We start from the raw sequence: 17,212 nt of genomic DNA, 5'->3' as shown, positions 1-17,212 counted from the left end.
GAAGCTGAGAAGCGCTAGCACAGGTTCCTTTCAGGGTGTTTGCCCTTGAAGAAGCACCAAGGGGGGGGAAGGCAGGGCTTAACAACACACCAGGAGGGTACTGCGATACCAAGGCCAAAGCTCCCAAAGCGTCTCCTGTCTCCACAATACTATTCAACAGCAAATCCTTGCAGCCACCTATCAGATAAGAAACTGGTGAGAACACACACTACACTTGAGCTTCCCTAGAAGGCTGAAAAGCTCTTGGGAGCACGATACTGAAAGGAGAGGGCCACAGACTTCATACTATATGGCAAATCCTAACTCAGTCTTTGCTGGTTTGTCCCAGGCTATACTTACATGTATGTAAACATGATCAGTTCCAGAGAAAACACTGAGCTTTCTCTCAACGTAGTGAACAAACATTGCTTTGTACAAGCCAAGTTCCACTCATTTATTTCACTTCTGAACAGCACCGCAAGCAGCAGGCAATTTCATACATTTCCCCAGACAACATCCATGAACAATCCCATGTAGTATACAGATTTGCTGTGTTTGCAAGCAAAGAGGATGGGTGAATAAACCTACTGTGCTTCATGCAGCATGAACAATTCTTTTAAGACAAGACAGGAAATGTATCCAAGTAGATCCCTAGAGACTTGAAATTCTTCCAAGAATAACCCTAAACTGGCCTCTGCAATCCCCTACAGTTCTGTAGGAATAGCTTCAATTCACTCAAAAACCATAGGTCTGAACTTCACTACTTAAAGTGACAAATTAGAATGGCTAAGTACCTAAATCCAAAATCCTACAAGAGACTGAACTTTGCTTTGACATGCTGACCATAACCCTGAGGGACCTCACAGCATTCTGTCTCATTTGTGATAAAATCTGCTCATGCTCCTAAGGATGCATGCTGGAGACGTTAAAACAGCATTTTAAACATTAACTACAGCAACATTTCATGCTTTTAAGCTCCAAGCTGGATTCCGTTTGGGTGGGAAACACTTAATGGTGAGCCTAGTGGCACAGTCTTAAAGCAGCGGGAGAACATCAGCAAGGAATAATGACGACAGCTCTGGGAAAAAAAAAATCAACTGTGCCTCGCTCCTGCATGGTGACTCAGAACCTCACATGTACGCCATGCAAATTCAAGCTTAGAGGACATGAGCTCATACTTAGGAATAGGGGGTAGGTAGACAACGAATTAGGTTGTTTGAGTTTCCGACTTTAAAACCCACCCTGTGGCATCTGATGAAAAAGATGTGCTGCCACTCAGAGAAGTGAAAATGAATTCTCAATAAGGTTGTAATAAAGCCAGAGGGGGGAAAAAAACAACAAAAAAACCCAAGACACCCCCAAAAAAACAACAAAAGCTGAAACCAATACACAAATAGACAGTCAGTATAGCCACATACTTGTATGCTTTTTTTTCTTTCTTTTCTGTGTAGATATTGTAATTGCTCAGACATGCACCTGCATGAGATCTAGGATTTACTACTTTTTTGAAACACGTTTTCCAGCTATGTTACATTCTGTTGAGTATTTACAGGCTTTTTTTGGTTGCTTAATTCAAAGCCTTCAGTCTTTAATTCTCTCAGTTGCACCATTCAATTTTCCTGGAAATACCTAACAAAAGCACAACTATTCCCAGCAGTTTCTGTCCCCACAAAGACATGGCACACTCACTTGCTTCACCTGCACTTTAAAAGAAGGTAAAAAGATTCCACAGCTTTTTAGCCAGTTACAAGATGGTATAGCAAAGTGCTGTAGCAAAGCCAGCCATGCAAAGAATGAACAAGTATTAACGCAATTGCAGAGTTCAGAAATCTTGAAAAGAAACAAAAATAATGTCTCAAAATTATATTATTTCCTAAGACTAATGCATCAATGCACCAAAATAGGAACAGTAAGAGAGAATACAATGTGAAAGTTACATGTTATACACCTTAACAAAGTACACAGCCTTATAAGCATTTTTAACTATGAAATTAACACCCCAAGTGTGGGGTGGGTGGGTGTGTGCACCACAGAACCAATCCAATTAAAGTTTCCACTTGTAGTAGTAGCTAAGAATGAGAAATAAAGAGGGGGAAAAAAAGACACCAACCGTTAAGAGAAAATGAAAGGCAAAGCTTGCCTCTTCATTCTGGTTAGATCCTCAGTTACTGAATAACTAATCTTATAAGATCATATATAGACAGACACATGGGAAACACGCAAGTAGGCTAACTGGTCTGATGGATGCTGCCTTCCAGCCTAGATCTGTTAAGATCTCCAGTGGCATTGCGAAGACGGGAACAAGGCCAACTTCTTGCATTGCTAATAGCTCTAAACAGGCAGCAGGCATTTCAAATTTCTTTGACATTTTACTATCAGGTAAAAGAAAGATGCTAATGATTCCAGAAAGATAAGCAGAGAAGTATTTCCAAGTTGTAAGTGTAATTCATAACTCTCTAGGGAAAGATTAAGAGCCATCTAGTCCAAGACTACTTGAACATAGCAGAGATGTGACCATTCCAGAGAACCTGCAAGTTTGAGTGATCCCACACAGTACTATGATTTTGTTTACTATCGACGCAAAAAGTTGTAGACTTCAGAAGCATTGTACAGATAGGAATGACATGTATCAGGATCCTGCAAGAGTAATAAGAGAATGAAGCATCAATTATTGCAAGACATGGCTGTAAGGACAGTATAGTAACCTGCCAGACTGAGATAAGTAACTCATTAACGGTTTCTGAAATACAATCTCAAATTTCACAGTGGAAACAATGAAAGGAAGCTCTACCAGATTTCTTTCTGACATGGGTAAATGTGCCTGTGCTTTCTGAAGAAGTGCAACCTTAGAAGTAACAGGGAAAGAATCTTGTCTAAAAGTGTTGAGAAGGGACTGAATATTTTGAAGTGATTCACTGAACTGGTTTGTTGACTAGGTCTGTAATTTTCCAATGTCCTTAAATGTTAATGTAGTAATTGAACAATAAGATCATCTCCAATTTCTACCAATAGAAGCTGTTGCACCAAGGGAGAATATCTTTGATCTTTTCTGCCTAGGACAAACTAGCCCTTTCTTGTGTGTATAACGTACCAACTTTTGCCTAAAAAGAAAAACCCTTGCTTTGCTGAAGTTGAATAAATAAAAATCAAAACACGGCAGTATTAAGTCATTCTACTTACGTCATAAACCTGGGGACTTGTCAGACAGCGGGCTATCAGACCACACCAGCTGGGTAGAGTCGTGGTTAACGGGGGGCCACTGTGAGTGAGAATTGGCTTTAAATAACTTTAGTTGTTAAGGAAAACATGTCAGTGCTTGAAAACCACTACTGAAAATAAAGACAATTGTACATAAACGTGGTTCTGCCTTTGATCTGTGTGCTACTCAATAATTGTGTATAAAACATCCATTAGAAAAAATGTGCATTTATAAACATATAAATGAAAAAATCCTCCCCAAACTTTTTCCCCCTTCATCCTTTCAAGGGCAGTTTCTTTACTCACACATTTTCTGCAAGGGCAACTAGCTAACTCTCTTCTTAACAGTTTCAACCAGTTGCAATGTTTCCAGCTTTTGGGCTCTCTGGAGTGGAAAGGAGCAAGCAGAGGTAACAAGTGCTTTAGTGTTAATAGGTCCAAGGGGATTTCTGCTCTGCAGATGGGAGCACGGTGTCAAGGTTGCAAAGTAGAGATAACTGGGTGAAATACCTACGTGGCTCAACACAAGGAAATAAAGAAACACCGTCCATCCAACGTCTTCAAAGCAATGCAGCCACTTGAACTCCTAGCTGGTCACTGAGCCAGAGATGCGACCACAGATCTTACTCTGGTAAGGCTCGGACACCTCTGCAGTGCACACACACATACCATGCAGAGCCTCAGAAAGGCAAAGGGAAAACTGCATGGCAAGAACCACATAACACAGTGTGGAAGGAAAGCAATACTGCCTACATTGCACTGGGGGGGCACAGGGTGGGAAAGGAAGGTGCCTTTACACTTCTTTTCATAGGTCTGCCCCCAGTTAAATCCGTATTTGTTCGTACTAGTACTCTAGACCGATGGTATGCCTGAGGAAATAAATACTCAGGAGTCAAAAAAGGTGTCCCCGCTATAGAGCAAGGTGCTGATCTTGACTGGCACAAGAACAGAGCTCAGGAGGAGAGTGCTAAGACTTCCAAATATTGTCTGAAATCACCACCACAGGCTTTTGGTTGGGTTCTATTTGTTTTATTATTTTTTTTTTAAAGTCAGTCTAATTATTTTAAATGTAAATACATATTGCAGGTATTCTAGTTACTTTTTTAGTCCTCTAAGCATAGAGAGAATCAAGTCCATTTGTGCATGTATCAGTTTCCCTGATCATCTCAACAGGTCAAGGTGCTTAGGGTGAAGAGGGGGTTAAAAAAGGGGCTGTTTTAGCAGAGATGTATCCCTCCCCTTTAGCAGGGCCTGGAGCAGAGTGTTTACTTGAATATATAATGGTATGATTATGCCACTGCAGAGTTATGTTTCCTCCTTCCCTCCTCCAGTAACAGTGCAGCTACACCCAGTTCTGGAGAGAAATAAACTTCGTCCTCATGTTAACCTACCAGCCTCCACATTGCCCTGTGGCAGACAGGCATGCAGTAACTCGGTCATAATAAAACAAACCCAGTAAAAGGCATCTGGTGCTTCATCAAAGTTGCAGTTTTCTTTGTGTTTAACAATTGTGGGGGAACCCAGGGAACAGCCCATGACATTAAATGAACTCTGCGTTCCACAGGAATGAAGTTCCCAGTTATCCAACCACACAGAGCTCTGCAGGCAATAGCCAGCGTTGGAGCACACTGCCGAGTGCATCGTACTTGCATCTTTTTCAAGTTCCCTTGCAAAGAGTGAATTTTGAGACAATCTGCCTTTCTACCCACAAACCAAGTGAATGCATCAGCAAAAACTATTGTGACTTTTAGCCATGGGTATAGAGGTGGCAATTGTAAAGATGATCCCTTCCATGCAATTTAAGGCCACCCAGCAGATGCTTATCTGAATACCTTCTTGCAACAGGAGCAGACTTTTACTTCTAAGACAGAGTAAGACAGCTCTGCCTCTGGATGTCAGTTTCCTTAGCACAAACTTCACAGAAACCTTCCCCAAAGATTGCTAGTTACCATTGAGAAAGCAAATGCACTGTCGCACCCTTTTACGTTTCCGTGAAACAGCCAATTAAGCTGCAATTTTCAGCTAGCACTCCCCCTGCCCTGGCTGCAGCTGCTGGGGACTGCAGTCATGCTAGCGTCAGCCAAGGGGAAGTCAGCATTGCCAACTGCTCCTTTTCTAATCGGCACATCCCTTTTTTAAAGGCAGGGGAAAAGGATAGCTCTGCTTCTTTCTTGAAAAAGACAGAGAAGAAGCCATCAGCGACGGCCAGATCCTTCCCTGCTCTTACCACAGAAGTATGGGGGTTTTTTTAAATAAAAAAAAGTTGGCCTCAATACACTTTGACACCAGCTACTACAACTCAAAGGGTTAACCTGAAATTACTACCATTTATGAATATTTAAACTAGCACATACACTCCCTTCTGGGCTTTGGCCCAACACTACTGCTTCTGAAAGCATCAGTCACTAAAGATCTTGTCCTGAACGGGCAAGTGCTAGTAGGATCCCGATGCTTTCAACACTATACCTGGGCTTCCCTGGGTGGGAAATCTCGATGCACGAGGCATGGAAGGAAACTACTGTGCTCCAGTCAGGCCAGAGATCTCTCACCAACCAACAGCCAAGACCCCAGTGAAAAGGCTCACTGCTCAGATACAAGCTGCAAAAGATTAAGGCCCTGTCGCAGGTATTGAAGTATGTTTAACTGCCTCAGAAACTACTCGGAAACGAGAACTGAAACTTCTTTGAATTTTGGGGTATAAGTAGCTTGCCATAGCCACAGGATCACCTATGGCTTTTTCCACTAAGTGAGTGTAAACTGTTAAGGAGGGGCAACTGTATGATATACTGATTAAGAATATGCTAATTAGATTTAAAAAACAAGCATGAAAGACAGGACAGCTACATAAAAATTGCCTAGAATCTCAAGCAAAGCTATATACATAGTATAATAGCAGCTTCAGCAAGGTTGTACAGGACTATATATACATATACACACACACAAGGACACTCTCTGCTTTAACGCCCATAGAAGTTCTGGGTGTACTGAAGGGAATAAGCTGGACGACATGTAGATTTTTAGTTCCAGAACTTCCTGTGTCAGCAATGGATTTCCAAACAGGACTTCATCACAAAAGCAGATGGCTCTTCAGGGCAACGAGCTGGGGCTTAGACATGTACAATGAACTGGAAAACCAGTTTGTGCTATAAGCATCAGCGAAGATGAGAACAGATTAATGGAACAAATCAAAGGATCTGAAATAATTAATTGGCTGTCTTACTGTTTAGGAAGGAACTTCAGCTCCTAGAACTGACTGCCTTCTTTCCTCCAGCAAGTGTGACATACCGTGCATTAGAGAAAAGAAATATCTGTCTTGTGAGTCAGCAAGTTGAAGCTTCAGTTCTGTGCCTTGAACATGTTAAATACTTGATCTGTCTCCTGTCTGACTCTCTCAAATGCTTAAGGCATATGGGTACATGGAAAGGAAAAAAAGTGAACATTTCATTCCTTGAAGCTAGGCTGTGTTTTCAAAAGGATACTTATGGTCAAAGCTATACCATAGCCTGAAGAGCCAAGCACTTTCCTGCTTTGTTCTGTTCCTTCTTTCAGAATCCGGGCCATCCTAAAAATAAAATAAAAACATATTAAATTGTTTCATGCAGAAAAAAAACCCTAGATCATACATTCCAACCATTCATGTTATAATCTCCTGTCCAAACAAGCCAAATTACTTCAATACTGCACTTAGACTGCAGAAGAAAGCTATTTAGAGACATGCTTATACTGAGAAAGTTACTTTCCCTAGAAAGACCAGAAATGACTGCAGAGAATTTTAGGCTCTCTTCATTGTCCTCAAGTTACCTTAACAAGCCCTCTACCACTACGTTGCCTTGAGTCTGAAAGCTTATTGCACGGTTAATGCAGTAACAGATATATAAATAAGTCCAAAACTGACAAATAAGCCTCATTGATGTCTCATCCCCATCCCCCTCCCCAAATAAATGAGCTGGAATAGTCCAGATTTGATTCCTAGTCATTGCTTGGTTGGCTCCTTTAACTCTAGGTCTATTTGATGTTCTTTCCTTAAGCCTATCACTTCCTTGGACGAACAAGGGAATTTACCATGCCTGATCAACTTGCACAAATCTGATGAAATCTATCACATTTAAAAGAAACATGCTTAACAGCAAATCCATATAAAAATCACAACTGAGGAAGGTCATGCAAACTTCATAAGTGCTAGATCAACCTCAGAAGTGCTAACAGCATTAAATATAATCCCTTTACTAGCTGTGCTGCAAGCCATGGCACCAGCTGGTCTGCAGCTGCATTTGTTTTTACTTTTGTTACTGTTTTGGGTTTGATTTTTTTTTTTTTTTTTTGGCCACAGACCAACAGCTAAACACAGGAAAACAGATGAAGTGAGAATGCCTCATATGAATCATCTTCCAAACTACTGGAAAAGAACAAGACAGGATTGCCCTGTGTACTTCTGATTTGCACGAAATCCAGGATCCACCAAGAGTTAAAGCCTAGTACATTTTCAGCTCCCTCCCCATCCCAAATGATATATTTTCTTTAACTGTGACTTGCTGCTAATCTTGGCTTGCTGAAAGAAAGAGGAATCCAAAGGGAACAGAGTAATGGACTCCATAAGGAATGCAACGCACAGCTAAAGAGAGAAACAAATGGGTAAGTGCTTTATGTTTACATGGGAAAAAACCAAACAAGATATTTCCACCCAGACACTGAATGAGAACAGAATACCCATGCTCTGTTTCTCATTAGAGCAATTCCTCAAATCCTGACAAGTTCAGTCTGAACTGGCCAAAGCCATATTACTGCGATACCGCTTCTTAACCTTGGTTTTATGCAGTAACTGTGGCCTTCATTGTAAAACGTGTTTTGAGGCCTGGCTTCTTGCTTCCAGATAGCTACTAAACCAGGTTCACCTTTTTTGGTACCCAGACCCACCATTTCAGAATCTGTTTTGCATGCTAGACACAGGCTTCTACAAAGAACACAGAGAAGCCTAATGAAGTTTCTGCAATGAAAGAGGTCCTTCCTGAGCAAGCAACTCTTACCTGTACAACCTGTGACTGAAACAAAAGACAAGGTAGGAGAAACCACTAATAAGAAATCTCATTCCAAATACAGCAAGCATCGCATGCTCATATCTGTGACCAGACTGAACACCAGCATCATACAACCTGAGGTGTACAAAGCAGAGTTCACACACTTCTGCACCCGTAAGCATCCTCTGGGTCCAAAGTCATCCATCTTTCCTGTCATTCAACTTTCTCTAGCAGGTTCCTACATAAGCAACCAGTTGTGCTACTGAACAATTAGTGCCAAGCGGTACCCTGGGAGACTGAAAACGAAGGCCTGGGCAGAAGAAGCTCCCAGTTAAACCCCAGGGCATGTTGGTTTTTCTCCCCAGACCTTTCGCTCCTCCTGTAAATTCACTCAAATTTATAGATGAGGAAACCTGAAACTTCTGCTAGCAACCAGATTCTTTCAATAGCATTATTTGCCAATAGCATATTGCAGAGGAAAAAGTCAACTCTTGGGTTGTTACTGATGCATAGAATGCTGCACTAAAGATTCACAGCACAGTTTGCTGAAAATAAATGACAAATTTCCAGTGCTCCTTTGCCTCATACAGGTAGTAGGAAGTACAGGCAAGACCCAGCTGGGTTGTGGTATGGTACACAGCAGCTGAAATCAGATTAGCAAACTTAATATTTGATTCTAAGCAAGTCCAAGGGCCAAAATTTGGTATTAATTATTGAACAGAAGCTAAGAAGATTATCTATAGGTCAGTCTTGGGGAAGACTGTTTATGCTGTAGTATGTTAAAAGCAAGCATATTGGGTGGGTGAGGGAAGAGGAAAGCACATTGTTAAACAGAGTGTATTAGTAAATTTGGGAAGGTTTTTGATGCCTTATATACATACATAGAAAAATTTGAATGCTGCAGCATTACACCCAACACCACAGAATATTCAAGTAGCGCCTACCGAAAAACAAAGTAAAACGTATTACTGACTTGCCAGCTAGGAGAGAAAGGTTTTACCCGTGCATGTAGCTTCTGTGGTTCTTTACTGTCTCGGTTATAAGATCAGCCTAATAGAGAAGTTACGTCATTACTTACTCCTTGTAAGACTTGAAAGCTGTCATTAGTAGGTGGAGGATCCTGATCTGGGTCAACTCCAACCCTACAGAAACATTAGGAAAACAAAGCAAGTGGTGTTACTGAGGGTGGCAAATACTGTAAGTTCAGCAGAATGCATTTTGAAAGCACTTTAAGCACCCAGCAAAGCTGCATTCAGAAAGATTATAAGAATAGTTTGAGGAAGAGCTGTCCATTATTCCCCTGCAGTTACATAGTTATAAACCAGATACTTTTTCACTCAAGCAGCAACTACCTGTAGATAACAGCTTTAACTCCATCTCAGCATCAACTTTAACTGCTTACCTTTATTGCCAATTCTTTTAGGACACTGGCAAATACTATTTTTGGCTTAGAAGGTGAACTGTGGGTGACATCCTCTTCAATGGAGAACATCCCTCATGTCCAGCAGCAAGAAACCACATACTAAGGATAAGCCCAGCCTAAATATTTGACACAGCAAATAACTTAGCTGCCAGACAGGCCTGAGAATAGCTCAAATACATGATTTTAGAAAGCCACACACACACCCCCAAGTTTTAATGCACTGTGTGAAGCAACAAAAATACTTTATAAAGACTCATAATATTAGTTTGCTGCAAGTTTCATTCACCTAAGACAACACAGCCACAGTGGATTAACTCAAGGTCTGTCTAGTCCAGCCTCCCACCTGAGGGAGGGTCTGTATAATGAGACTGTTGATGTGTACAGAATAATATGTTAATGAGAAACTGTCTACTGGCTTTTGCATAATTAGCAAGCATCTTATTACTGAATCATCCTTTCACATAGTGCTCCTGTCCAAGATGGGTATTTAATCTTTGTAATTATGTTCAGGTTTTTCTGGTCTATTTGTTAAGGTTGCACCTGTCTAGTTTTAATCTTACTCATGCCTTAATCTGTGCTCCCTCGTAGAACTCAGGCCTCCAGCCTCAAATGTTAGGTAAGATTGTGAGTCTCAAACATGTTATGTTTCCATCCTACCATGTTGCATAATGAGTGTAGGAAAACGCAAGCACTAACAAAAACATACTGTCTGAAGTAGCTAACTTCTTAATTTCCCCTGTCTTGGAGGGGACCAAGCTGGTTAAATGCAATTTCTTTGTCACTTAGACTTCGTGTCAGCTATTTCTAGCCACAGTGCTTATGCAACATCCCTGAGGATTACAAGAAACCAACAGAACCTTGCTGGTAAGACCACACCATTTGTGTACCCCAGGAACACATGCTTGTATAAGGCAAGCGGTGATCTAGACATGATTAAACTAAAAGGGAACACCTTCAAATGACTTCCAGGGCAGCATTTTCTATTTTTAATTGAATAACAGAAGAAGAAAAGTTGGCATTGAACTGAAGTTTTCAGTCATCCTTGTGGACTCACAGCCAATCCAAGGCCTCACGTGACTGAATGTAGTTCAGGGAAAATCCAGAAGGCCATTCCAAGACAGCCCATAGTAGCCTTATAAAGAGCTAGTGCTGACACAAAAAAAAAAAAAAAAATCAGCTTGGATTTTTTCCTGAGTCTCTCTTCTTTCCTCATCACTTCTTCTTTCCACATAGTCACCCCAACCCTTAGGCACATTTGGCCTGGGAATTCATTGGCACTGACCAGCCTCGAGTCTAAAAGGCTTCACCAGTTTAAGGGACACTGGAGAGACAGGCTGGGTACTGGATTGTAACACATGCTAAAATAAATGCCACAAACAAGTTCTGAAAGGTTACACGGGCTTAGATGTTCCTGTTTAGGCTATCACTAAACAGTGAAGACATGGTAAGAAGGGTTTTCTGCAGACAAACTAGTTATCTAATGAAGCCTCATACAGAAAGCTGACAAGAAACCCACTCAGGAAACCCACTCAGTATGGCAATATAAATTAGATTGTGCATTCCTTTATAAATACACAAAAATAAAAGAGAAAGATTTGTGGCTTTCCAAACTCTAGCTGCATGTTGGGGAGGTTCAATGCACTGTGCAGAGCAAATACACTCACGTTAGCTGTGCAGCTGGCAGTATGAACAGGGAGTTCAAGCAGCTCATTCCAGAAGATGAACATAGCTTACATTCCTCAAATAGTTTTAACTCACTGGGCTACCCATTCACTTTACAGTACGTAAGAAAACCACACAATTCAGAATGTCTCAGCTTTTACTTGACTTCCAAGGTTGTGCATTTGCTTTGGGAGTTTTAACTGCCCTTAAGCAGGGGAAGGGGGCTTAGTGGAGGACCAAAGCAGGATGACTATACAGTTCAGTGAAAAGTCATAGTATATCATAGGCCAGGTATTTGGGTTCATTGTTGTGCTGAAGAGAAAAAGGGAGCTTTTCTATATTAACATGATTCAACATTTGGAAAAAAATTCTTACTACAGACATTTCTTTCAATATTTAAATAGTCCATTGACACAGACTTACCATTTTTTAAAAGTTATTATTCAAATAAATTTATGAGTATTTCTAGTTAATTCTTTTCTATAAATCTTTTTATTAAGTTCATGTTTCAAAGTGTGTTCCCCAGTTCACAGATTAACACAAAATATACTGCTTTTTGAATTCCCACAAGTACTTTCTGTGTCTTTCAACCAGCATACTGTGTATCTTATCCTCACTCCAGCATTAATTGTATAAGAAGCTTTATTTTTTCATAGCAACCCTGCCTGTTTAAGTTTCAAGGTATGTACACCCTGGTCTCATGACAAGTGCCATGTTTTTGCAGGCCCCACCCCCAAATTTATAAGAAAGTTTCATCTTTCGTCACTTGAAACAAAACAATACCAAAACCCAGTCAAGTCTCTTCCAACCTCCTTTATAGTGAAGCACAGAAAACATTTAGTTACTTCACCCTTACTTGCTTCCATAATTAAAAGTACAAGTAAATTGATGCATGTATGTTCTAAGCATAATTTTTTTCTGGTAGTTAAGAGAAAAAAAAAATCTCACACCTTAAGTACATTGAAAAAGCTTCCCGTAATTTATACGTGCTGTGAATGCCAGTATCAGTTGTCATTTACTTAACCAGTTTTTAAATTAAGAAAAATTATTACTGGATTGATTGACACAGATCCCCTCTCAGAGATCAGAGGCACAGAGAGGGCAGCCTTGCTAACGACTCTGGTGTTTTGCTCAAACCCCCCAGCAGCAAGGCAGGTGAGTGAGCTCTGGTTGAAAAGAGTGTTTTGTTGAGGAGGCACAGCCTATGGGATGGGGACTGAGGGGTACATCAGCTGCGGAACAGCCAAGGCCAGGGCAGTCCAGATGCCAGCAAGCATCTTTGTTTTCCGCTCCATCCTTTCTGAAAGTCCATTGCAGCAGCTGCATGTGGATTTCCTGAGGGGGTACAGTAGCAATTCAAATAAGTAACTCTCAAAAAGCAGATGTCAGATGAGGAATGAGCAGTCTTTCAGCTGTAACAATACATACATATCCCAAAACTTGTGAAAAACCCATCTGTTTACTCCATTGGCATCAATTCGGTATTTGATAGATATTTTAATACTTCACTACAGTACAATACTCAGACTTCAGTAATACATTAAGTTCAGCCATCTATTTCAGCTTTAGGAAGGTTACTGGAATCTGTAGACTAGAATATGCTACAGCAAAAATTAATCCAATTTAAGTATATTTCTTCACTCCTTCCTAATTATTTTTTTTCCTCTTTTTAAGGCATAAAAGGCTTTTCATGCTCTAAGAGCTTTGTAATAGCAAAGGGACTACCACTGAGCTACTAACACCCAATATCAAAGCACTATGTTTCTGCTCTTAACTGATTCCTGACCCTCTCGGTCCTTATTCTACAGCTACAACTCCAGCACCACACATAGGAGACCAGTTACTCAGTTTTGATCCCTCAAATGCTAAGCCTATGTATAAATCATTAATATAAACAATGTTGTAGAAAACTGTTGACAAAATGTGGAATGCAAAGTGGAAACTAAACGTACAGAAAGGAATGGTAAAAAAACACCAGACAGAACTACTTCAAGTTTTCCACTATGTTATTTTAAAAATGGGTGGAACCATTTCTTCCAATATTTCAAAACCCCTTCCAAGGCCCTGCAGCACATAAATGACAAGTTACCAGAATACCAGGCTTTAATACATTCCAGCATATGTAATTACTGTGGCAACAGCCAAGAAGGACTGTAACAGATAATAGATCTCAGATTCTCCATACAAGCTAATACACTGCATCTCTGGCAAATTTAGTAGTTTGCTGGGAACCTTCTAGTGTGACAGGATACATGAAAAACTTATCATTGCCCCACCCCAAAGAGTTTTCTTTACATAAATGTTCTGTACACTTTATAGGTACATATATATGTATACACACTTACATTCCTCTATAGATGCCAGTTAAGAGATTTCTCTCATATTTTCTTCTTTCTTTATCCATGTATCAGTCCTAGAGACCACCAACCAGAGAAGATTAGGATTCTGGTTTATCCGTGCTCTTATTAGCATCCTCTGACAATGCAACGTGATAACCCTTAGTCTTTAAAATACATCCCCGAAGAAGCTGGGCTAAATAATTTATGAAGTCCCTTCCAACCTGAACAGTTGTATGAAATAACCTCAAGGAATGCTTAAGAATACCTGTGTGATTAAGGATCATAAGATCATATCCATGATTTCTCAGCTTTCAAGTCTTCCCAGGCCAGAGATGCTAGTTTTGCTTCATTAATTACCCCTACACAGAGTTAAAGGATGTGGTGTTTTGTGGGTTTTTTTTAAGCTAAAGACATGATGTGTGATCCACGCTCTCCCAGTTCAGAAGAAGAGAACAGACTCAGAATTGAGGAATGAACATCAACGGCACTCTGTAGAAAAGGAGAAGCAGCAGCAGCATGCCATATTTTAGAAAAAGAGCACACAGTGTTACAAAGATGAAGAAAGCCAAGCACCAGGTTAATTTGCTATCAAGGAAAGCACAGTGTCACCTGAAATACAGCCAGCGGCTTTCACTCATCTCTTCCACCGATGGAACATGGTCACCAACTCTGGTACAGTACAAGAATGCAATGTGAGTAACAAAATGCTCATGAGATGGTAGCTTTACAGAGCTCCCTAGCAAAACAAACCAACAAAAACCACCCTACCCAATCAAAAAAGACAAAGCATACAAGAATAAGAATTGCAAAACAACAATAAAGTGACAAAATTCACAAAAATTAACAGCAGAACTTTATGATCAAGAGATCCAGTGATAGTCTTCATCTGTTCAGATTCAGGCTGGCAAAACACCTGCATTCATGACAGGCTACCTCCCCCAGAAAATTAGATTCAAGAGCTCTCAAGAGAGCTGCTACACACAGGCAGAGATGATTTAAGACAATTCCTACCACTTTGGACCTGTACATCATCCAAAAGAGACAAAGTCATTAGAGAAAGTAATCACAAGAAGCTATGCATAGATGAAAAAGACCATCAATAAATGGCTAGTTTCAGAGCAGTCCAAAACAACTGGTAATACATACTAAATCACTCCATTGGTTTAACTAACTGTTTATTAGCTATCTTTAACATAATTGATCTTGAGTCATAGCAAAGCATTTTTACTCCTTACTTTGTCTTTTTCAGTTGTACTTAAAAAAAACCAACAACAAAACACAAGTGAAAGCATGTTTGGTTTCTAATATTTTCCATGTAAATCCCTTTGCAGCTTGTGGGTTTTTTCCCCCTGCTGTTTTTCCACAAAGGCATGCTACATGAACTATATATTCCTTAAGTGAAATAAAAGCCCAGATGCTCAGAAATTCATAGAGGTCTCGCTTCACAAAGAGCAGGTGTACACACCCTGATTGCAGGCTGACGTCTTGACATACCAAATATTTAAGGTTGCGCTATGAGGAGTATGCACTCATCTAATCCTTGAAGGCAGAGGTAAATACCAGACTTTGGATAGATTTGTTTTGGATTCCTGGTTCAACAGCTCTTCTCCCATACCAACATACACTCCAGGTCAGAGCGCTTTGCTCCAACACTGCATACGCAGCAAAAACTAAAATTAAAAACCGCCCAATAACTTCCTTTCTATGATTTCTTTCTCTTTGTTGTATCTTTGCCAAGTCAGTATACTGAAGTTTTCCCAGATGTCTAATAAGTGCAGCATTTTTGGAAAATTTTAGCTATTTTGGAAAAGTTCAACTGTTTCTTAGAAGATGGCTAAAGAAGAAAAGCATTACCATCACCATGTTTAAAAAAAAGCATACAAACCCAAATCACTAAAGAAAAAAACCAACCAAACCCCTGGAATTAGGAAAAGTTGTTTCAGGTTGGGTTTAGGATGTCTTTGGGTATTTCTTTACTTGACCTAACTAGATAATGAATCTTGAAACTGACTGCTGAGGCTTGCCAGAGCATGGCAGTTAAACCCCTATCACCCGTGTGCTCTAGATACATTTCAACACAATTCCTATGGGGTCTGGGCCTTGCCCACACTTTCCCTCTGGTGTGAATTGCTGTGTTTCAGAGCACAAGAACAGAGACAAGGAAACGTCTCCCATACTTACTTCCAGACATCCACAAGAAGAAGCAATCACTTTCCTACCAAGGGAAAGGCCCAGAGGGGTGAGACTGGAGGTTTGCAGGCTGCACTGCACCTCCATTGGGAGATTAAAGATTGATGATTAGAAACTAGAGACTGAGAAAGAAGGAAGAAGACAGGAGAAACTAGATTGGGGAAGACAACTTGAGAAAACAGTGCAGAAAAAGATCTGGTGAAAGGAAAAACCCCACAATAGAGGGTAAGGGACAGTGCCTTGGCTTTCAAGGGCACCAGGGAGCAGCTAGAATGCAGTGAAGGATCCAACCTGTGGAATAATGGAAACTGGCTGCAAAACAGAAGGATGTAACCTCCTATCAGACATCCCCCACTCCAGTCCATAACATCACACAAGGCTGGATCCCAGCATCAACGCTTGCCTCCTGCCGCCACAGCACACTGAGGCATGGTATTTATGAAATACACATTTTATTGTTGGACCACCCTGGGTAAGATAGTAGAGTATAACCTGAGACTGCCACCAAGCCGTCAGTTTTACAACCATCCCAGATACTTCAGTAGGTCACATAGGAGCTATGTGAAAGTTAGTGTTTGCAGATTTTTCAGTTTGCTCGTTTAAAGAAAAAACCCAATCACTAAATAGAAAACTATTAAAAAGATTGTATTTGCAGAGTCAGACATAAGGCAGTAAATATTTAAGTTGACATTGCCTGTGCAAATGGTAGAAAAATACCTAAAATATTTTAAATTGAAAGATCTAATGCTTTAAGATTTAGAAAAAGGTTGCTAGGTATAACTGAAATTACTTCATTAAAATAAACATGAACTTCCTCATTTGAAACAGACTATGAAGGAAAGGAAGCCATTAATCTACGTGTTGCTTCACTCAATGTGAAAAGAACCAGGTCAATAACCTCTAATGAAAAAAGGAAAAAAACATTATTTTGCAATACAAATGCCAGGAGTTCCCTTTTTTCCTGAGAAAGATAAATGAAATAGTAAGTCAGTTACTTTTCTGAAAAGAGGAACTTTGCCAGCGGTTTTGATTTACAGGGCTCCCGAGTTTGCTGAAATTGTTAAAACTTGAGACAGGAAATTGTTTCTTTATTTTAGTCTCAAAGGATGAGACTATATTTTTAATATCCAAGTCATGCCCTAGTTTTTAAGGAAAAAAACAAAACCCTATTGCTAGAAAAGTGTAACTGTTTACCACTCACATGCTTGGGTATGTCTCACTGATAGACAGCAAAGAAATTCAAACACATGATGTTGTGGTTTTAGCTCCAGTTTCTGGTGTTGATTTTTAATTTGCTCAACATCAAGTGGCAGAAACCAAAAAGCATCTAAAGACCTCATTATTTTTTCATTGGATTTTGCTGTCATGACTGTACTTTCCCAACCAGTTGAGCAGTAAACTGAAGT

General features: G+C 40.2%; 1 protein-coding gene across 2 annotated transcripts in view; it reads right to left on the bottom strand.

Moving 5' to 3' along the window:
* Positions 1–17,212, bottom strand: part of SLC9A7 (solute carrier family 9 member A7) — an 80,038-nt gene that overhangs the window by 10,515 nt on the left and 52,311 nt on the right. Inside the window, exons 13-16 of one of the 2 annotated variants that reach the window (XM_055802811.1) lie at positions 14,226–14,285; positions 9,271–9,334; positions 6,657–6,739; positions 3,160–3,265 (exon numbers count right to left, since the gene is read on the bottom strand). In XM_055802811.1, coding sequence (XP_055658786.1) covers positions 3,160–3,265; positions 6,657–6,739; positions 9,271–9,334; positions 14,226–14,285 — 313 coding nt within the window. The remainder of the gene's footprint in view (positions 1–3,159; positions 3,266–6,656; positions 6,740–9,270; positions 9,335–14,225; positions 14,286–17,212) is intronic. The other variant, XM_055802812.1, reaches the window with a different exon arrangement.

The sequence above is a fragment of the Falco peregrinus genome, chromosome 4 (assembly GCF_023634155.1).
Source record: "Falco peregrinus isolate bFalPer1 chromosome 4, bFalPer1.pri, whole genome shotgun sequence".
Lineage (NCBI taxonomy): Eukaryota > Metazoa > Chordata > Aves > Falconiformes > Falconidae > Falco > Falco peregrinus.
This window is presented reverse-complemented; position numbering and strand designations above follow the sequence as displayed.